General features: G+C 48.9%; 1 protein-coding gene across 1 annotated transcript; it reads left to right on the top strand.

Moving 5' to 3' along the window:
- Window positions 1–2,467: 2,467 nt before the first annotated feature.
- Window positions 2,468–21,837, top strand: LOC144107348 (ABC transporter G family member 23-like). Its single transcript, XM_077640337.1, has 8 exons — window positions 2,468–4,078; window positions 4,317–4,494; window positions 4,939–5,042; window positions 5,530–5,600; window positions 12,522–12,610; window positions 14,663–14,839; window positions 18,053–18,139; window positions 20,864–21,837. The coding sequence occupies exons 1-8, from the start codon at window positions 2,702–2,704 to the stop codon at window positions 21,067–21,069; spliced, it is 2,289 nt and encodes a 762-aa protein (XP_077496463.1). The 5' UTR covers window positions 2,468–2,701; the 3' UTR covers window positions 21,070–21,837.
- Window positions 21,838–22,210: the final 373 nt, after the last annotated feature.

Below are 22,210 nucleotides of genomic sequence, written 5' to 3'. Positions count from 1 at the left end.
CGCTCACACACACGTGCTCCCTGTAAAAGTGAAAATACTGCTTCGTAATCCATTGTTCTGTTCACACCTAAATTGTCACATGGTATGAGGAATATCACATCACTCACAAACGTGCGGAAATCCCACATCCAACAGAAAAGAATGCTCAGAATTCGAGAAATACAACATAGTTTCAATTCATAGTATGTACACATACCGCTTATTTTTAAAATATATAAACGAGCTGAAAAACAATATCCCGTTATTGCACAACTTGCTTCAATACGCAAAATAAACATCACGTGCTCTAAGGATTCTGGCGACAGTCCGTCTGGGTTAGCTGCGTAGTCGGCCCGGGACACCTGCAGCCGGGGTCCCTGCACGGCGATAGGGATCTTGGTTCCCACGGCCTGTCCCCGCTTGGGTTATTGGATTCGAGACGGGCGACTCTGCCGCCGTTTGTAAACAACATTGCTACAGAGGCAGTTAGCGACCGCCAACCCGAGCAAGAGTGGCTCACCCATTCTACTGTGCCGACTCGCCGGCGCCTCGCCCATTCGGACTTCCCGGAAGACGTATCCGGCTTGACAGCGTGAGAACTCTCGTTTGGACGCGAAGACAACGCTCTCTCTGAGGGGGCGATGGTCCAGCGGCACCATCTCTCTCCGGCGAGACATGTGCAGGGGGCGTGTCCCTATGTGAAGTGGTGTGTGTGTGCGTGTGTGCGTGTGCGTGCGTGCGTGTGTGTGTGTGTGCGTGTGTGCGTGTGCGTGCGTGCGTGCGTGTGTGTGTGTGTGTGTGTGTGTGTGTGTGTGTGTGTGTGTGTGTGTGTGTGTGTGTGTGTGTGTGTGTGTGTGTGTGTGTGTGTGTGTGTGTGTGTGTGTGTGTGTGTGTGTGTGTGTGTGTGTGTGTGTGTGTGTGTGTGTGTGTGTGTGTGTGTGTGTGTGTGTGTGTGTGTGTGTGTGTGTGTGTGTGTGTGTGTGTGTGTGCGCGCGACAGCGCAAGTTAGGCCACGCCCAACCTGGCGAAGACCTCCTCGAACCTGGGGAATCCTAGGGACCGCACCCTTTTAAAACCGGACGACGAGTGCCGTGAGGGAGGAATCCTCGATCATACTCAGATCCTCCGACCTTCCCACATCACCCTCCAATGGGCTCCTAAATTTTGTAAATAATGTAAATAAACCCCCTGTACAGTTTCCTTCATAACCAAGTCCGACAACGTCATTCGTAGAAGGGACCTGCGGCGCTGAAAGAGTCAGCTCACTCAAGGACCCCTCATCTCTAACAGTACACAACAAGGAACACTGATATTTGGCACATGCACTCATTCAGAAAAGGTTATCTGCAACATATGCTTAGACACCCTCTTCCATATGTCCACAACCTCTGCCAAATTCTCAATTTAATTCTTGAGCGCATACGAAAAAAAGGATTTACATCATTCTGTGTCAATTATACATGAGCGGGTACAGCAAATTGTGTGCAATATATATCATCATACCTTGTAGATCGTTTTTGTTACGAAGACGTGTATTTGTGTAAAAATTGCTCTTTGCACTGCGCTGTTATTTTCTTTCAATGCTCTACGACTGAACGTTTTCTGATATGCTGATGCTGTTTGCTCATTTTTTTCGATGTGTCAGGTATTTTTGTTTCGGGTAGGCGAGGGCTTGTCAAGCTCGAATCCTAGCTTTTTCTCTCTGCCTCCTTGCGATGGAAAATAAAAGCATTATTATAAGTCGCTGCCTGTGTGACCTTAACGGCTGCTGAGCTGTGCGGTACTGCTCAACCCTTTTGTGATCTTCGTACACTCCTGTGGCTTTGGAGGGCACTTTGTTCGCTCGTGACTCCTTTAACGCTACAGTGAAAATTCTTCCAATACTCATTGCAGCAGCGGAAGGGCGATACAGAGCCCATGAGGGTCATTTAGATCCGTCCCCAGCATTCGCTCGGGCATTTTGTACGAAGGCTTCGCCCAGAATAAGTGTCTATTGGTTCACTAAGTTGAGAATGAAGCCAGCACACAGCAGCGTCGAATTTGCAGTCGGCGAAGGGAAAGCACTCCTGCATTTACTTTACGGAGATAATGCACCGGAAGCGGATTCATTTCGAGGCATCATGCAGGGTAGGCAGAGACTTACTGCATCGCTTAGTCGCTCACGACAAACGGTCAAGCAGCGTAAACTGTGGCTGGTGGCCCTTTGCATGCAGTTGGCTTCCAAATAAGTACTGCTTGGCATCGAAAGCAACTAATGGTTGTGGCGACATAGTGCTCCTCAAGGCCTAACCACTGTGTCATTTTCAGCCCTTTCTGGCTTGGAATGTGAGAGGGAGAGCAGAGGAATGCTACTGCCTGTCACGTTGATATATTCATGACCTTTTAATTTCGCTGACGCTGAGTTGTGCCTATTCCATAAGCACGCAACACGCGCTCGTCAGACTGAGGAAGAAGTGAGCGTGACACGCGCATTCGTTCCCCCAAACCATATAATCGCAGGCACCCAGCATGGTCTCTTAATTTCTCTGGACGTCCTCCGTCCCACATACGGTAGCCCACCTGCTATGCGATAGCTTGTCTAGTTGTAAAACACCGGCCTACCACAAAAAGGAGCTCTCTAAAAGGCAAGTTCAAGGGCGTGGCTGAGATCGGTAAACAGCGTCCACACGAACAGCCGAGGACTGGTCTACACGACGACAGGTCATCGCAAGCGGCAGCTACCATGAGCTCAGAACCGCCACCAACGACCGCGACCGACTCAGCCAACGAATTGAAGGCCAGCATTGCTCCCCGCCGTGACGATGACCGCACCCTTCGACCCGAAGGTTCCCAGGCCACCAATGCCTACACCGGCGACGGCCAGGGAACAAAAGCCCCTGGTGACACCCAGGTACTGCAGACGGAGGACGAGGTCAAAATCGGCATCGTCGCACCGGAGGAGGTGCCTCAAGAAGCAGGGGACGCGCCAGAGGTCCCACAAGGCGGCGGCCACACGCCGGCAGTGCAAATCGAGGGTCTAGAACTGTGGTACGGCAGCGGCGCCAAACGGGTCGACATCTTCAAGGGCGTCAACATGAGGGTGCCTCGCGGCGGCATCTACGCGCTGCTCGGATCCTCGGGCTGCGGCAAGACGACGCTCCTGCGCTGCATCATGGGAAGGAAGCACTTCCAGAAAGGCACCATCCGAGTGTTCGGCTTGCAGCCAGGCACTCCGGGTTCTAAGATCCCCGGCGCGAATGTGGGCTACATGCCGCAGGAGCTCGCCCTCTACAACGCCTTCAGCATCGAGGAGACGCTCCACTTCTTCGCCCGACTATACAACCTGAGCCCGGAACAGTGCAGCGAAAGGGCGGAATTCCTAATTGGACTCCTGGACATTCCCGACAGGAACCGGCTGGTGTCGTACCTGAGCGGAGGCCAGAAGAGGCGCCTCTCTCTGGCTGTCTCCCTGATCCATTCACCGCCATTCCTCATCCTGGACGAGCCGACCGTTGGCATAGACCCGGTGCTCCGCAAGACCATCTGGAGCCACCTGCACACGCTTTCCGAGCGTGACAAGATGACCATCATCATCACCACGCACTACATTGACGAGGCGCGGCTGGCTTCCACCGTGTCTTTCTTGCGAGAGGGCGAGATACTGGCCGAAGAGTCTCCGGCCAAGCTCATGGAGGTGCACCAGACGCGCAACCTGGAGGAGATATTCTTGAGACTCGCCAGGCAGGAAAAGTCGGCCCTGCCGGAAGTGGTCATTGGCGGGGAACGCTCGCCGGACCACGAGCGGACGCAGCTGTCCTTCATGGCTTCGACACTGGAGAGACGACCGGCCCTGAACAAGAAGGACTTGGGCCGGTCCCTGTCCAGGATAGGCGTCATGTTCAGCAAAAACGTCATAAAGTTCAGGCGCAGCTTTGGACTCGTCCTGTACAGCATGCTGCTGCCCGCAATAGAGGTGACGATGTTCTGCTATGTCCTCGGCAAGGTTCCCACTGGCCTGAGAATTGCCGTCGTCAACGAAGAGGTTGCACCGCCGGGCTCCACAACCCCACTGCTCAGCACTGCCTTCGTGGAAGCATTGGACCGCTCGATCTTGCCACAGGTAAGCTACGCGTCGAAATGCTGTTCGTGGTGATTATCGACAGTCATATCGCACCCCTATAACTTCCTCCATCTGCTGCTGCTCCATTGCCAGTCGCATGCATTCCTTGTCTCCCTGCGAAGTCGCGTGCGTGTGAGTATACAAGATGATATTGTTATGGAACGAGCTGATCGCACACCGCTTTCTCGATATCGCGGTTCATTACCCAAATCGTACAGCGTCACCGTGTCCGGTGCAGATCAGCTACGACACCATCGACAAGGGCATCGACTCGGTCAAGGCGGGAGTGACGTACGGCGTCGTCCACGCCAAGTACAACCTCACTGACAGCCTGGTCTCCCGCTTCAGCCCCACCGTGCCGGTCACGGAGCCGCTGCTGGACTTCGCCTCGCTGCATGCCTACCTCGACATGTCGAGTGAGTCGTCCCTCTGCGCATGGCACGATTATATGCGCCATACTCTCTGCCGAAATGATGACAACAGCGGTTGAAACTGTCGCCAGCACTGCTGCTGTACTGCAGTCATAACGGCGCGCTCGGGCTCTGAAGGTCTACAGGAGGGGGGAAATATACACGGTCCGCTGAACCCCATCACGCGGCCTAGCCGTGTTTCTATAGGGCGATATTGGCAATAAATTGATAGCCGGCGAATGCGTTTAATTTGGGGGGGGGGGGGGGGGGACGATTAAAATACTAGTCTACAAGTGTCCCTGAAACCTCTGTAAAGTGAATTACAAGGCCTTTGAGCTGTGATTAAAGGCTTGAGTAGGCACCACGGGGGCGTGCTTAGATGTTATTCAAAATTTTTCAATATGCGTGACCGTAAAGCGCCTTCTTTGGTGTCTACACCTTGCTTCGCAGACCAGCAGGTGTTCAGGACAGTCCAGCACTACATGGGTCAAGCGCTTGCAGAAGCGTTGCCCTCGACGTCGATAAACATGCTGCATTTCCAGAGTGTCCTAGTGGTGAGTGCGTACATCGGTTACATCTACTGCATACGCCACACTGGGAATAGCAGACACACCTCAGCTGTTTTGTAAGAATCGCGAGTGTCGTCATCCTGAAGCCGTACAGGTACCATGTGCATGTTTTACTCTTCGTAATGACGTGTCAGACGTTAGCGTATACATGGATAACAGCGTGGTACTGACGTATACAGCCGCTAAATAATTTGTAATTAAATTTATACCCTGTGCATTCACTGTTTGGATTTGAAGAGCCGACCGATGGCTATGGTGTCGAAGTCCAGCATTGGTCACGTACGGCATGCATGAAAAAACTGCAATATAGTCGCTGCTTCATCATTCGTTGTCATTCCGGCTCTTCAGGCAGGACGGTTTAAGCGATGTAGTGAATTAATAATCGACGATCGAGCCATACTTTGTGCTTGGTCATTTAAAGTTGGTAACTAAACCTCGAATTAACGTGACCTTCTCGTTAATCTGAAAACAGAGAGAAGACCCTGTGATCGGCAGCAGGGAGCCGACCTTCACTGAATTCGTCGCTCCTGGAATGATCCTAACGTAAGCGGTGCTTGTCTAGATGCACTGCAACCGCCGAAGGTAGTAGTGGTATTATTACAAATACACAAAAAGGATGGGAAAGGTGTTGCCAGCCACGGCAATTGCTTCATCTAATACCTGCCACTGTTGTTGTTTCACCATACAGAAATTTACCATGACTATTTCTCGTTCCCAAGTGGAGACACTGATAAAGAGGTTCTGACAAGACTAAACCGAAATGCGGCAGTCTCTTGAGAGGGAGCTCCGCTAAGAGCAGCGCGAAATGAAAACTACTCTTGACTTCTGCAACGAAACTTTTGATGTCCTCGCGTGTCAAGAATAAGAGCGAGAGTTCTCAAAGAAACAAACAGCTCCCTCTCGGCAGAATATGCGCTGAAAACGGGCAAAGAATAACAATATTCCAGAGACCGGAATCAAATGAATTCCAAGCATGCGGGGCGAAAACCTATCGCAGCTTGATGCAATAGGGGGCGGCTAGCCAGATTCTGAAAGTTAGGTGGGAGTCTCTCACCCACTAATGAAGACTCATGCCAAAACATTGTAGTTCAGTTCCACAACCACTCGAAATGCGACGCCCTTCTTGAAAAGGCCCGAAAAAAAAAAACGTGTTTCCACCGCTGATCTAGCGCCCAGCCAATATAATGGATGTTTGAGCGCACACTTTCAAAAATTCCTGAAAATATCGGGTTCAATATATAAAAAAAAAGTGTAGGATCACACACTCTGCCCCGGTGGGCACAATATGCTGCAAAACCCCTCTAATTATCCAGGCAATGAACAAAACCCACTAATTAACTTTTAATTATCGTAGGTGGGTGTTTAGTCCCAATTGGGAGTTTGATGCCGTGAACAAGACGATGTCATATCAGCTTTTGAAAAGAAGAAAAACTAAATTTCTAGAGCCCTGCAGCGCGAAGAAATCCGACACTTCTTCCCGCACGCGACCGAAACTGAGCGCACGAGGAGCGCCGGAAGTAGGGCGTGTCGTAATGAATGCAGCGCCCAATTCGAAACGCGTGGGCCAACTTTCCTCGGAAATAAAGTTAATTCATTCATTCATCGCTAGAGAACCTCGGCGCTCCGCTTAGTCCGCGTTATCGACTGCTTCGTCGCTCGGAGTAAAGAAAATTATAGTCATCGTCTGCTACGTGGCCGTCGCTCTTGGGGACACAGATAAACGCACGTGGCGCTCTGCCTGTATGGCTAACTCCGGAAAGTGTTTTTAATCTTTTTATTTATAAAGGTACTCTTCTCTGACAGTGTGCAGATTACAGTTTAACGTTAAATGGTGCCGGTATATCGACATACATTGTATTATTTCTGTCGAGCGTCTATTTCTTTTACGCGGTATCGGCTTGACAGCTACAATAAATGAGAATTACCTCGTAGATGAATAGATTCTAACTGAAAGCATTCCAATTTTAGCACTAAGATGCTCCGTACAGGCTGGCTCAATACAGTTGCCGTGTGCTGGATCAGACACGTCCCGTGCTATAAGAAGTGCTTTAGTCCTTAATTAGGAAACATTGTCCGCAGATGTTTAGCACTTTCTAGTTGTTTAACAAACAGGAATTAATGAAATTTGTACCCTTTACGGATTTAGTTGGTTGCAGCCCCACTTGGACACTCCAGGAAAGAACTAGTATGTGGGATGAAAGGAATCCGTTTTCTCATCACGTGTTCAAAATGCTTGCCGTCGATTGCGATGCACAGTAGAATGCGGTCTTTGATGGAATTCAAAGCAGAAATGAGCATCTCTCGGGGAATCTTTTCAATTGATATCTTGATACGCTCCTTCAGGTCTTCGAGGTTCGCTGGCTGCGTATTGAAAACTTCCTTCGTAACGTATCCCCAGTGGAAGGTATCCAGTGGTGACAAATCGGGCGATCTTAGAGGCCACGCTGTTGTTCCCACCGCCCAATACATTGGTTGGGAAAGGTGCTCTCCACGAATTGCACTGCGGAACGAAAAAAATGTGGCGCGGCTCCGTCATGCTGAAACCGCATTTTTTTTTTTTCAACCCGGCCAATGGTATAGCTTGGAGACAAATTCAGAAACGGCGCCTTTTAGGACGCAGCCTGTGTACTTTTTCCCAGTGAGGTTTCCGTCGATGAAGTTAGGACCGACAATACGACCGTCATAAATTCCACACCAAACATTTGCTGACAATCTTACTTGGTGCTCGTGCTGGCGCAGCCAATGTGGGCTCTTGTCGCACCAATAATGCGCATTGTGTAAGTTAACATTGCAGTCCCTGCAGAATTGGGCCTCGTCTGCCAAAGGCACTTTGTGCAGGAATTCCGGGTCTTCACCACATTTAATTAGGCACCAGTAGCAAAAATCAAGACGTTTCTGAAAGTCATTCGGTGTCAGTTCCTGGCGAAGACACTCATGATAGGGGTGGTAGCTGTGCCTTGATAGTGACCTCCAAACTGATGCCGGGCTGGCTCTGTAGGCTTGGCGATTTCCCTGACACCTGCCTCTGGCCTGACAGAAACGTACGCGAGGACATCAATGTCAAAATCGCCGGTTGCGCTCCCTGGTCTCTTCCTTTTCTGAACATGAACTGATCCAGTAGAACTGATCGATACGAACGTGGGACGAGTCGGCACACGACGACCGGGATGTTGGGCAACATAGTCTGCATGCCAGCTCCACGTCCATTTGTGCGCTCACACAAGCGATCACAATGTCCACCTTCTCGGGAGTGGAGTATTGGAGATGCGCTGGCGCAGCCATTCCCACAATCCACACAGTGCGGCGTGACGTTTTAATCCTAGGCGGCACTTCCACACATTCAAGTGATTTGAAACACTGGCACTGCAATGGCCTTGTCACACGCGCACCTCAAGACAAGCACCTGAAATGCAAACGACTCCGCTCTATTGCGAAACTGAAGCTATAACACACGCTGACACAACAGCAAGAACAACTGCCCGATAGCACACAGCCGCCGCCGCGCAAGCTCTCCTTTGCCACGCTGACAAAGCTTCTCTTTTTCGGACGTGGTTCCCGATGCGCAGCGATTATAAGAAAACAGAAGATCAACCTAGTGAGTAATGAATTCATGATGACACACAAAAACGAGCCTGCCGGCAACCATACCAGAAGCGGCATGCATGCACGCACACGCACGCACACGCACGCACACACGCACACACACACACACGCACGCACGCGCACAACGCCTGCAGATGCGCCCATCAAGGCTCTCAAGATCGACGTCCCGTAACTGACGATGACTAATTTTCCTTACTCCGGGCGACGAAGCAGTCGATAACGCTGGCCGCGATCTAAGCTGAGCGCCCAAGTTCTCTAGCGACGAAAGTTAACACACGCGTTTCGAATTACGACACGTCACCAGCGGACGACCCGCCGCGGTGGCTCAGTGGGTAGAGCGCTCGGCTACTGATCCGGAGCTCCCGGTTTCGAACCCAACCGCGGCGGCTGCGTTTCGACCGCGGCGGCTGCGTTTCGATGGAGGCGAAACGCTAAGGCGCCCGTGTGCTGTGCGATGTCAGTGCACGTTAAAGATCCCCAGGTGGTCGAAATTATTCCGGAGCCCTCCACTTCGGCACCTCTTCCTTCATTTCTTGTTTCACTTCATCCTTATCCCTTCCCTTGCGGCGCGGTTCAGGTGTCCGCCGAGATGTGAGACAGATACTGCCCCATTTCCTTTCCCCCCAAACCAATTATTATTATCACCAGCGGACGCATCGCTTACGCCATACTTCCGGCGCTCCTCGTGCGTTCAGTTTCGGTCGCGTGCGGGAACAAGTGTCGGATTTCTTCGCGCTGCAGGGCTCAAGAAATTTAGTTTTTCTTCGGTTCAAAAACTCATATGACATCGTCTTGTTCACGGCATCAAACTCCCAATTGGGACTAAACACCCACCTACGATAATTTAAAAGTTAATTAGCAATTTTTTGTTAATTAACTAGATAATTAGAGGGCTTCTGCAGCATATTGTGTCCGCCGGGGCAGATAGTGTGATCCTACACCTATTTTTTCTTTAAATATTGAACCCAATATTTTCAGGAATTTTTTAAGTGTTCGCTGAAACACCCGGTATATCAACGACTTGCGATCTTTCAAGGCTCAGAAACGTGGCTAAATAGTTTTCTTCGAAGCGCCAGAATAAGGTATTTGGATATTCTGCTTAATTCAGAGGTACTTAGAAGGTCTGCACTTTTATGGAAAAGGCTCAATGGTGTGCTTGGCAGTGATTCTAGCAATGCTGCTCCGACCTCGATTTCTTTTGATGGGCAGATATTAAAGGGGAAAGATGCAGATAATTCAATCGAGTATTTATTCTTTGGCAAATAGAGCACTTACGATGCCAAGTACACCGAAAATTTAAAAATGTTTTCTACCCACCACAAATGCACACCCCGGCGCATGAAATCACTGCCACTATCATGTCATTAAGCAACAGTAAAAGTGCCCACATTGATGGCCTTCAAATATTGCCAATAAAGCATGCAGTACATATTCTCCCGCACTAGGGAATATAACCCAATTATTAATTTTTTTAATGAAACCTTTCCAGGGCAAATCCAGGCAGCGAAAGTGACCGTTCTGTTTAAAGGTGGCGATCGACCTATTTCCATTTTGCCTGTTTTTTTTTTCGGAGTTTGTAAGAAAATTGCTCCACAACCGCATCAGCTTTCCAACATGCACAATCTGATTACACGCTATAAGTTTGGCTTCAGAAAGATGCTCATACCCAACAATTCTGGACGAACGCATTTTTTCAACGGGTAAAGAGTTTATCAACGCAGTTTTTTCATACATTGTAAGATTTCACTATAACAATCAATATATCCGTAGATCTCCCGTCGGTAGGCTTGCATTTTTTGCTATTGACGTTTTTTCTGTCGTCAAAGGCGTTCCCCCATTGGTTTTCTACGGCAGTCTTATCTGCTCGATGCGAGCGATGGAAAAGTTTTTAAAAGTAAGATTTTGCTGCATATCGCAAGAATGGATCATTACATTAGATTTTTTAAATACCACTTCCTTACAGTTCTTCAATATTCAATGTTTTTGGACCAGAATGTTGGACGTGCTACTGAAAATTCTGGAACCGTTCAAAAAGGAACCAAATACTTTGGCATATAATATTTGCTTATCATTCCACGGCATTTGACTGTCATGCTAAACTGAAATGCTGTAGTTTTCGAGGCACATTTGTGGACCTTCTGGCATCGTATTTTGAACATCGCTGCCATACAGTAGCAATTATTGGTTTTCTATCGGAAATAAAAGCTATATATGCGGCCGAGCGGCCGCACCCAAGAAACAGCGAAGACCGGTGCAGGACGAGGAATGAGCGTTTATTCGTCTTACGCTTCGTTTACAAGCAGCGGTTGCTTATCCGCTGCTGCTATCAGTGCACGTGATGGCAAAGCGACACGTCATGCGCTTGAAGCTATCACAATGATACCTCTAAAATTGTGATTTTACTCCGATATGAGCCTATTTCTGAAAGGAACTAATTTTTCCTGAGCTAAGGAGCAAAGGAAATTCGCTATTAGAAAAACTGCGCGCCTGGGGTCGTATACCAACACTCTTAACCATAAACACAGTGAAAACAAAGGTTGTATACTTTTCGTGCCGATCATAGAAAGCAACCTGCATTTGAAATTGGTCTCACAAATATAGAGTTTGTTCGCCTTTGCCCTGCAGCGGGTGTAGTCAGGCTGATGATTATAATGATGATGATGATGATGATAAGAGCCTTTGGTGTACTCTTTAATCAACACATGTTGTGAAGCGAGCAGGCAGAAGCTGTGCTCAGTAAACTTTCTAAAACGGTTGAAAATTTGCGCAAGTTACGTTTCTTCTCCCGCAAAACATCAAGCTATTAATAAGTCGTTTTTTTTTTGTCACAGCTAAGTTATCGTTACCTTTTGTTGGGTAGCACACCAACGAAAACAAATTGTATAAACTGCAAAAAAAAAGTGGTGCGTCTTGTTGCCAATAAACCGCACGACGCCCACACTGAAACTTTTCAAGGCATTAAATCTTGCACTCTAGCTACGTCACTACGCAGTTAAATCTTTATCAGGCATCAGTTAAAAACTATGACACATTCCTTCTGTGTGTTTTAGCTCTTGAGTGCCAAAGAACAAGCCCGTTCCTTGCGAGTGAATGCACAATGGCAGGTTCCAAGAGCCCGCACTAACAATGGGCCCCAAATGTCGCACAAACTACCAACACTGTTGAATTCTCCTCGATTAGATATTGTAAAATCCTTCTAAATGTTTTAAACTTTTCATTATGCAATCAGTGTCAGAGCATATAGCATATAACTTCAGGCTGTTCGTTAGCTACAATGATTGTCTATGTTTACCGTCTACGATTAGTCATGACCCAACGAACTTGTTAGTGTTCGCCTTAGCGCAGACCCTTAGCGCCTGAGTTGCTCAGGAAGACCAATAGGGTCACCCTAGGGTGGAAACTTGGGCGAGTCGGTTACGGTGATCCATGATATGTGAGTGTAGCGCAAAACGGGACAAGGGTCAAAGAAAGACGTGCACAACACAGCGCCTGTGTTGTGTGCGTCTTTCTTTGACCCTTGTCCCGTTTTGCGCTACACTCGCATATCATGGATCACCCTAGGGAGACCTCTAGAGGTCCATATGAACCCATTAACGCTATCGCGTCATACCTTGAAGGTGGAGCTTGCTTTGACGGGTCGGAGATGCGTTCCGCCGTCAAAAAACAGAAATCCACTCTTGCGGTAAAGCCCGCTTGTTGCCCATTTAAATACCATGGCGACTGCGACGCCACAAAAAAACAATAATAATAAGACGCTCAATTCGAGTGGGCTGAGGCATTCCGCGCAAAACTGTACGGGCATGTAACGTGGCCTTCCTAGCACACAAATCGTTTGGTGCCGACTGCTTTCCTCCCGTGCAGGTTCATCTACTTCATTTCGGCAGGGCTGTGCATAAACACACTTCTCGGCGAAAAAGGCGATGGCCTCCTGGAAAGGTGCATCATCGCCGGTGGGTGCGAAATGACGCCTGCGGAACCTCCTTTTTTGGTGGCTGCAGTGTCGCCATCATTTTCTCTGCTGTCGTTTTTACCGTGATTACTTGAAGACGATGATCTGATCATTATAGCCCCCTTTCATAAAGGTAATGACGATGCACTGCTTTTGCAATAGACCTTTGCAAAATCCTTTCCAATACCTCGAAATCTTTAAAGGTGGCATGACACTATTTTCCAGACGTTGTTCGCTATGCATCTCGGAGTAAGTGAGCCAAACGTGAACTCATTTGGTGCAGCGAGTAATTTTTAATTGCATTTTTAAATGCTCTCCTGAACCAAGTAGCAGTCAGGGAACGCTGGCTCGCTCGCTGTCCGCGACGACCTAAGCCAACGTTTTACATAAGCCGACGGTCACGTGCTTGCACGCGACTGCAGTGAACGACTGCGCTTCGCGTAGTGAGCGTAGGGGTATTAATGGGGGAAGACGATGCCGGGGTCGTTATAAGGCTGAGGAGCTCGCACCCCACGAAAGGGGAACATGCATCCCTTTTCCCTCTAGCTCATACCCGAATCTCGGCGACTTCAGCAGATGCGATTTGGCCGAACTCGCGTACGCGCGCGCACTCTGCTCCGCACCGACCGTGCGCGCGGCAGTTTTGCAGCAGACGACGGCGCTGTCGGTTCATGACGTCACTCCGGCTGCTTCGATATGGCCGTCGCTACTAGGCTTAGAGCCGACAACTTCCAATTGCAGCTTTTTAGCTCAAATGCTCGCGTAAGCCCTGATTATTTTTTAACTGCCTATCGTTGAACATAAAATGTCGGATTATTTCTTCGTTTGGTGTCGTGTTTCCCCACAAATTGGGATTAGCACAATTGGTTTTTGGTTTTTTGGGGAAAGGAAATATCGCAGTATCTGTCTCAGATATCGGCGGACACCTGCACCACGCCGTAAGGGAAGGGATAAAGGAGGGAGTGAAAGAAGAAATGAAGAGGTGCCGTAGTGGAGGGCTCCGGAATAATTTCGACCACCTGGGGATCTTTAACGTGCAATGACGTCGCACAGCACACGGGCGCCTTTGCGTTTCGCCTCCATCGAAACTCAGCCGCCGCGGTCGGATTCGAACCCGGGAACTCCGGATCAGTAGCCGAGTACTCTAACCACTTAGCTACCGCGGCGGGTCAATTGTGTCCAATTTGGGATTAGCACAATGAAACATGGCAAAATGGACACAACTGAAGTTGTTGCCAGATATCAATTTGACCCTGCGAAACGTATAATGCTCGCTTAATTCCGACATATGTAATTTGCATGCCCATAACTAGCCATGTACGCCTCAGTACAGATTTCTAAAATGCGTTTCTAAGAACTGCATTCATTAGACGCGCCTTTATTCATGTTCACAACGTCGAGCCGTCGTGGCGGAGCTCCTTGTACACTTCACGCAGCTTAAATACGTTGTTTTGGAAATGAAGTTATCGAGTTGATGGGGGAGTTGTGTTCCTTGAAACAGTTTTGATTTTCTCACGTTAGTGAAACGCATGTTCACTCTTGATGTTTGAGAGCGCGGCGCAGAACATGTGTTTGTGATTCGTTGTAAACAGTCAAAACAGGCAAAAAAGACAAATTCCGATGCGTCCCCGTATCGAACGCCAAAGGTTCCTGGTTCAGTCACCAGCCTAGACCGCGTATTTTCTTTATTTATTGAGTGCGCGTGCCCTCCGATTTTTACGCAGCCCCCGAATATATCCGACAAGCGGTGCCGACAACTACTACTACGACGCCGACCGAACGAGCTGTATGCGCCGTCGCGTAATGCAGTCGGTTGCTTTACCGCCGCGTATTATCCCGACAAACCCATTTAAAGTATTCATGCTACGCGCGCGCCCTTTTTATGTAGCAGCTGTGCCTGGTGCGGGTTGATCGATGGATGGGCTGAGACCCTCCCTTTAAACTGAATGAAGGGAGTGACACCAAGCTCGTATTTGTAAACATAGGTATATCCTGTTCTACAAATCCGTGGTAGTTCCAGGCAACTGTATGCAGCTTCGGGCCGATCGCGCAGGTGTGCGTCCCTACGAGGTGGTGCTGGCACACGTCTGCTCGCTGTCGTTCGTGGTGGTCGCCCAGGACCTGCTGCTGCTTTTCGTGGGCTTCGTCATCTTCGAACTGCCCACCAGGGGCCCCATCTACGCCATCGTTGTCATCGCGATCATGCAGGGCATGTGCGGCATGACGCTAGGTACCGCACCTTTCCTTTTTAAGGGACAGCTATATATATCTTACTACAGTGTAGAGTTGAGGTGTTGAATGCTACTATAGTGTACTCCACTGTATCTCTTACGGGTTATGAAAGTCTCCAGGAAAAAAAAATTGGAGGACGCTTAAGCTTCGCCTTTAAAAGTGGAACGCGACAGAGTTTTGCAGCGCTGCTAGGGAATCCACGGAACGCCATCGCTCGCTCGGCGCGACGCCTTGCCCGTTGGACAAATCTCTCGGAGTTTCCAGGAGGCCTCTGAAAACAGCCCATCCGCCGCCCGAAGAGATCACGGAAGGGCTGCAGTGACGCTGCTGCCTGAATTGGCCGTTGTGCGTGTCCGTTTTGTGATTTTAGAGGAAAGGCAAGGCGCAGTAGCTGTCTCATATATCGGTGGACACCCCAACCACGCTGGGGGGAAGGGAGGAAGTTTGTAGTGAAAGATAAAAGACATAAAGGACGTAATGGAAGTTTTTGTCTCCGTTGGCGTCGCATTCGTTGACCACAACAGCAAACAGAGGCGTACTACCTCATAGACACCGGGGCAGTACGTGTTCCATGACATCGCTTTTCAAAACGCATGTGGCATGAGTGTAGATGACTTTGTAGAAATGCTCCGTTTTTATCTTACTTCGACCATAGTTAATTTTGAGGGAAAGAATTTCATTCAGAAACATGGTGTTCGCATTGGTTCATGTATTGCCCCTTTGTTAAGTGACATCTTTTTATCATATTGTGACAAGCGAATCGCTGCAAACCTTGATGACGCAGCCCACTCGGCTAAGATTTTTAGATCTGTAGACGAATATGCCATTTTTTTGAAAGGCCTATCTCGAGAAGGGGCCATTACAGTTGTGAACCAAATTGTTCAAATCTTCAGTGAGTGTGCCTTTGGGCTGAGCTTCACCTATGAGTTGCCGTCGCAGGGATGCTTGCAGTTTTTGGACATATGTATTGTTACGAGTACTAATGGAACTCAGGTGTGCTGGAGGAACCAGCCTCGCTCAAAAAAAGGTATTTTAAACCACCAGTCAGCTCATTCAAAGATTATCAAAAGGGGAATAGCCAAAAACTGCCTGCACGCCGCTCTTGATAATCTTGCCCACATGAAATGCAGAACAGCGTGCAATTTCAGTTACAACGACTGACTAGTGCGGGTTCCCCTTGTGAGCTGGTCACTTCGGTGATAGAAGCCCTTGCCAAGGAAGCTCGATGCCCACCGAAGCACTGCCTAAGTGAAGAACCGCACCGCTGGAGACCCGTGGCTATGCCGTACTTCCACCAGATTTCACATCGACTCAAAAAAGTGGCCATGAAATGTGAGGTCCCGGTGGTCTTCACGGCGCCCGAGAAGCTTTCAGGCATGTGCAATATGGTGCAGGGAAATGGAAAAAAGAACGGGTGCCGCACTAAGCACGTAGACACTGCAGGTTCGTTCCCTGCAAAACAAGAGTGGTGTACCGAATACCCCTCACACGTGGGAATTGTTACATAGGGCAAACTGGACGTTGCCTGAATGTTAGACTTCTGGAGCACCGCGCAGCCGTTGAATCATTGGCGGGGGGCGGTGAACTGGCGAAACATTGTCGCAACTGCCGTAACTGCACGCCCAGGTTCCGAGACACAATTGTCCTGAAAAAATTACCGGCCCAGTTTAGCAGGGAAATTTTTGAAGCCTACAGCATTAGAAAAGAAAATGACCGTTGCATAAGCACCACTTCCGTATCCTTATCCAAGAAGGAATTCAAATATCTTGATGCTAACCTGTGCCACGCGCGCCCGCATGCTAGTGTCACGTGATGGTGTCTGCTGTATATCAGGTGTGATTACGAATCTTGTATATATGTGGTTTTCCTTGTAGTAAACCTCAGCTGAAGTTCCGCGTCGTGTCTTGTGCATTCTTCTCTTTGTCCCTCGTCGTTTTGCGCGGTTGCAATACGCACTCCCCTGTTAACCACCAACTAGCCCGCCTTTGCCTTTTGAAGAAGCGACAGTGTGGACGGCAACAATTGTGATAAGCTGGAGGAGGCCTGGAATCGACAGCGGAACGAGATGAAGAGGAAACGAATCGCCCAGGAAACAGACGAACAGCTCGCTGAACGACTGGCTAAACGCCGCCGTGAATATTCCGCCGCGAGACAGCCACGTTTAACGTCCGGTGTCTCGACCGCTAGCAGCAGCGACAGCAGCTGGAGGAGCGACCTGAGTCCTGTTTCACAGAAGACGGCCCGTGATGAACGATGGAATGCGACCAAGAGACTTCAGCGGCGGGCTCAAGAAACCGAAGAACAACGTGCCGTTAGCCTAGAGAATAGGCGTAAGACTGTAAGAGTAACGCGACCCCTTCAATCCTTGCATAGCCTCGGTGCTGAAATCAAACATGGACCTACAGGTCATACTGTACGTTTATGCCTGTGCTTCATACGTTGTGGAATATGTGAACAAGGCCAACCGGGGAGTTTCACACTTGCTTTCGCTGCATATATCCTGGCATAGCCGAGCTAAGCCACTGCCATTTTTATCGGGTCCCGTTTCAAAACATGCATACTCATAATTACCTATCTACGCAAAGGCACTTCACGAAGTCAAAGACCACAACTCCTTGCTGTTGTTTTGTGACTGCAGGAAGAATGAAAAGAAAATTTGAAGGACACTTGACCTTCGCCTTTAAGAGCAGGAAGCGACAGCGTGTTGCCGCATTGCCAAGGAATCCACGGAACGCCATCGTCCTGCGGTGCGACCCCTTGTCTGGACATTTTAAGGAAAGGAAACATCTTGGTGGACACCCGAACCGCGCCGTAAAGGAAGGAAAATGAAAATAAAAATTTTTAAAGGAGAGAACGCCTGTCGCGCATATTTCGGTGGACATCCGTACCGCGCCGTAAGGGATAAGGAGCTCATGTCGCGGAAAAGCCGGTGTCGTCAGCGTTTTTGGCCGTGAGCGAAAAATGGCGCATCTCGTTGAACACCTGAACCGCGCGAAGGGAAAACATATTTCTCCCCCTATTAACATCTCCACCGACCCCGATAAAGGGAAAGCCTATCTATAGCATGCTAGGAACTGTGTCTGCTGCCCTCCCTCGTTTTCCTTTATTTTTCATGCTCAAAATATCAATCTAACATTGACTTGTCAATCTGTAGGAAATGAAAAATAGGGAAAAAAAAATCTCAATTCTGCCGAATGATGGTTTTCCGCAGGGCTCCTGTGCTCTGCGATCCTGGAGACTGCCACGACCGCTGCCCTAGTCGTCGACGGTGTGAATTACCCAATTATGATGATAAGTGGTAAGTGACAGACACGTGGGCCGGCAAATGTGAACATACAAGCACATTTCATCTAGTACATGACAGAACACCGCTCTAAACAAGGGGGGGAGGGGGATTAAAACTTTTTCCTGCCTCACATTTCCACCCGGTTTCATCTTTGCCCATTGTTTGCGCTGATCCCTCAAAATGTATTTGGACCGTCCCTTCAAATGGTATGCGCCGTAGTCGCCAATTTTCATTTCCTAGTGACGACGGGAGCACACCCTGGTAAGTACACTTTAAGTAAGAGTCAACCCGAATGGGAGCTTTTAAGGTTGACGTCGCCTTTTAAACTCCGAGTGGAGAAACATTTACTCGATCAATATGGAGTAAAAATGTGCTGAATGAGCTATTACCCTTCCTTCACTGATTAATGGAGCACAAAGAAGGGTTCTCTTTTTAACTCCCACTTTTAAATCGAGTTTCTCGGCCTCAGCGCTCACAAAACCCGAAATAAGGTGAAAAAATATAAAGGTCGATTTGTCTATAGCTAGGCCAAATGCGAATTCGGTGCGCTAGCACTTCTGTTTTCAAATAAGGGTGTAATTGCTCATTGACGTCCACCCGAGCGCTGCCATACAGCTGCAAACGAAAGCTATACAGCTTTCCCCGGACCAGGACGAATTTTTTCTTTAACTACGAAGTTTCTGAGAAAGCTGTATAGCTTTCCTTTGCAGCCGTACGGCTGCGCTCGGATGTATGTCAATGAGTAATTGCTCCCTTATTACAAATCTGCTCCACCTTGGGGGATTCCCCTAAAACATTTTACCAACTTGGGTTTCCACTTCGGTTCCGGTGTTTCGTATCCATTGTTCACGGATGGAAGTTGTTCAGGTAGCGTAATGGGTTAGTGCCCACATATGCTGAATTGGTCATTCTATACTTTAAATTCACAGATCGCTGGGAGTCCTCATGCCACTCCTGGCCACAACAGTTAATGGTGAATTCCAATCACAGGCTCGGAGCGGTCTGCACGCTTTGTGACAGAGCGCCTGAATCCGGCGCAGAGCGCGCGACCTGAAATTGCGATTGGAGTACACTTGCTCTAGCCAGAGCATGCAGGCCAGAGCATGTAGGGCGCCACTATCGCCGCTGAAAAAGAACGCCACGCAAACTTCCGGTCGGATCCGCCGATTCCGGCGGAGCAGTCCCGACTGCTCCACGGAGCAATCTCGGCTCTGCAACCGCTCCCTGTCTACGATTGGAAGACTCGATCCGTGCCTCAGATCTGCGTTTGGAACACAGTTGGTCCGAAAAGAGCAGGAAACGTTGCTCCAGAAGTGCTCCAACTCTGCGATTGGAAGTCACCATAAGTAATGCGCCACTGCCCTGCGGTGGCAGGTACTGTCAAGCTCTCGCGACCAATCATTGACTGAACCTGCCACGGTCACCGGTTCGCCCACAACCCGGTGGGCAGCCTTCCACAGAGCAGGCTTCAGACAAACAAACTCGCAGCGGCTAAATGTGAAGAAGTCCCAGAGCACCAAAACGCCATTTTGCCCCGTCTGCGCCGCCGCCTATCGTCTTGTCTGCGTCTGGTCAGTCCTGTGATAACGGCAGTAGAGTGATGCCCCCTTGGTTACCCCGCTTCTACTGCTTCACGGTCGGTACAAGATGTCCAATTGTCGCCGTTTCGTATTACTGTATACACTGTATACATTCAACTGTTCCCCTGAAGCCTCCAGCGCGCTCCCACGATACCAGATCTCCCTTTGTTCGTGCTGCCACCTCGCTAGAGCCCCGCTTAGGATAGGAATGGTTCCACAAAGTCCGCAATACTCCCAAAGATACTCCAATTGTCCTGTGCCCACAGCAGACAAACCGCACCAAAAATCGTACATCTCGAATGACTTTATCCGTGTTTTGTCGCACAAAGCCGACACATCACTATCAGTTTCTTTCCTCGGTCGACCAACATCTCACAGCAAGACTCCAACCAGAATTTCTCGCCACCTGGAAACACTCGATCGCCGACTTCGCCTGAATGCTGCATTTACAAACGGCTTGCGATACCGTTTCGGTCAAATCAGTAGTCCGTTCTGTGACAACTGCGACTCGATCAAAAGAGTGGAACATATCTGCGAATGCTGACGAGCGTGCGTACTATGAACATTGCATGGAGAAGCTCTCCCCAGTGCATGTTACCCTCGTGCATTCTTCACGCAGTAAACTTTGTTAGCCCCTTTGTCGGACTATGCACTTCATAATTTCATAGGTACGTTACATTATTAACATTGCACCTTAGGACGCATTTAATGGCCGCATTTAATCTTCTGTCCTTTTTATTTCCTTTATTTTAACTTTTTCGCACCGCTCTCCTTCCATATTAGTCTCCCAAATTCCCTTGCACATGCAGAGTAGCATGCCCGCAATTTTTAAACGCCAACTAAATTCTGTTTTTTTTTAATTAAAGGGTTTCTCTCTGCCTCTCACGCATACATGTACGATGACTGGGCGTTTCCCAAGAAGGACCTGAATGATACACTCACGAACCTATGAAGCTTGGCCGTACAGCACTAACTCTACTAAGCAACATGAGGGAATCTGTGCGGCGCACCTTGAAAGACATTCAAGAACAAGGTTTTACCGAACCTTAGCACTTTTTCTCCTTTCCCTCCTTTTCTTAATAAGCCTATTTAATTATTCATTTACTTTTTTTAGTACGGCACAAGTAACTCACTTGTCTTTCCGTGTGGCTCGCAGGCATCCTATGGCCCCTGGAAGGCATCCCCAAGGCCATCCGCTTCTTCAGCTATGTGATGCCGCTCACGCTGCCGGCCGACGCGCTGCGCAGCGTCATGTCCAAAGGGTGGGGCCTCAGCCACCCCAACGTACTCACGGGCCTGCTCGTCAACACCGGCTGGGCGACCTTCTTCCTAGTCGCCTGCATGATCCTCTTCCGCCAGTAGTCCGGCAACACCTCCACTCGTCCTTAGGGCCTTCCAGATGTGGCGGCCGAAGTGTGCCCCCAAGCAAGAGACTTGCATGCATGCAGTAACGAATGAACAGACATCTATGGGTGAGGATGGCAGGCTGCTGCCCTCGTGCAGAGAGAGAAGACACGATCCGTACGTCATTCCAACAAATGAATTTGCACTGAGTGGACTACAGCTGGTCACTGCGATAGTTCGATACAGAATTAATATCGTATTCTTGGCATGGATGTGCTACAAGGCGACAGAAGTGTTACACCCGGGCTGTGCATGCACAAGCGCGCACACAGTGCATTGACCCCTGAACTGCATATAACTATCAAACTAGGTGCTACATACAGTGCAGCGTAATATGTCTGGAATTATTGATAATAGCACGTTACTAGTTGCTTCGCATTTGTCCCACTTGAAGTCTATTCATGCACCATCTTTACCGGCGGCAGTCACGTCTGATTCGGGGAATTTTCCCTCTTCCAGGGGGTTTGAGGGGCAAAGTTAATTCTGGTGACGGCGCAAAATAGCCAGGGACACGGAAGTCACAAAAACAACGGGACAGGTGCCTTCCTTGTCCTTGTCTCTTTTGCACCATCATCAGAATCAACTTTAGCTATGAACCATCTAGCCCAAACTACTTTAGCGGAAAACAGTGGTTTTATGCACACCCGCTCTTGTTTTTCTGATGGCACACCCTTAATTCTTAATTATTTTTTTTTGCACATGATGAGGAATTTTTTTTAAAGAAGGCCATGTACGCGAAGGGGCATCGTCCATAGCTGCCTTGTGGTGGAAGGTGAATGTACAGCACAAGGCACGACAAAACGACAAACACTGAAACGCACACACGTGTGCTGTCCTGTCCTCACATTCGCCATGCAGAATCAACTGTATAGCCAGTCAAATCGCTGCTGTGGTAGAAGAAACCACGCGTTCGACAAGGACTTTAACACAAAACTTATAAGCGTTTTCCAAGTCTTTGTTACGTGAGCGGTGTTGAACTACTGGGTTTATTTATAAAATTTATTGCTAACAGTCTGAACTGCCGCATGGCTTCTCAACACATTTTATCTATTCCTTGTTCTTTAGTTCTGTCTGCTCAAATATTTTAGCCTTTGTATAA

The sequence above is a fragment of the Amblyomma americanum genome, chromosome 10 (assembly GCF_052857255.1).
Source record: "Amblyomma americanum isolate KBUSLIRL-KWMA chromosome 10, ASM5285725v1, whole genome shotgun sequence".
Lineage (NCBI taxonomy): Eukaryota > Metazoa > Arthropoda > Arachnida > Ixodida > Ixodidae > Amblyomma > Amblyomma americanum.
Note: the sequence above shows the minus strand (reverse complement) of the source record. Positions and strands in the feature narration are given on the sequence as shown.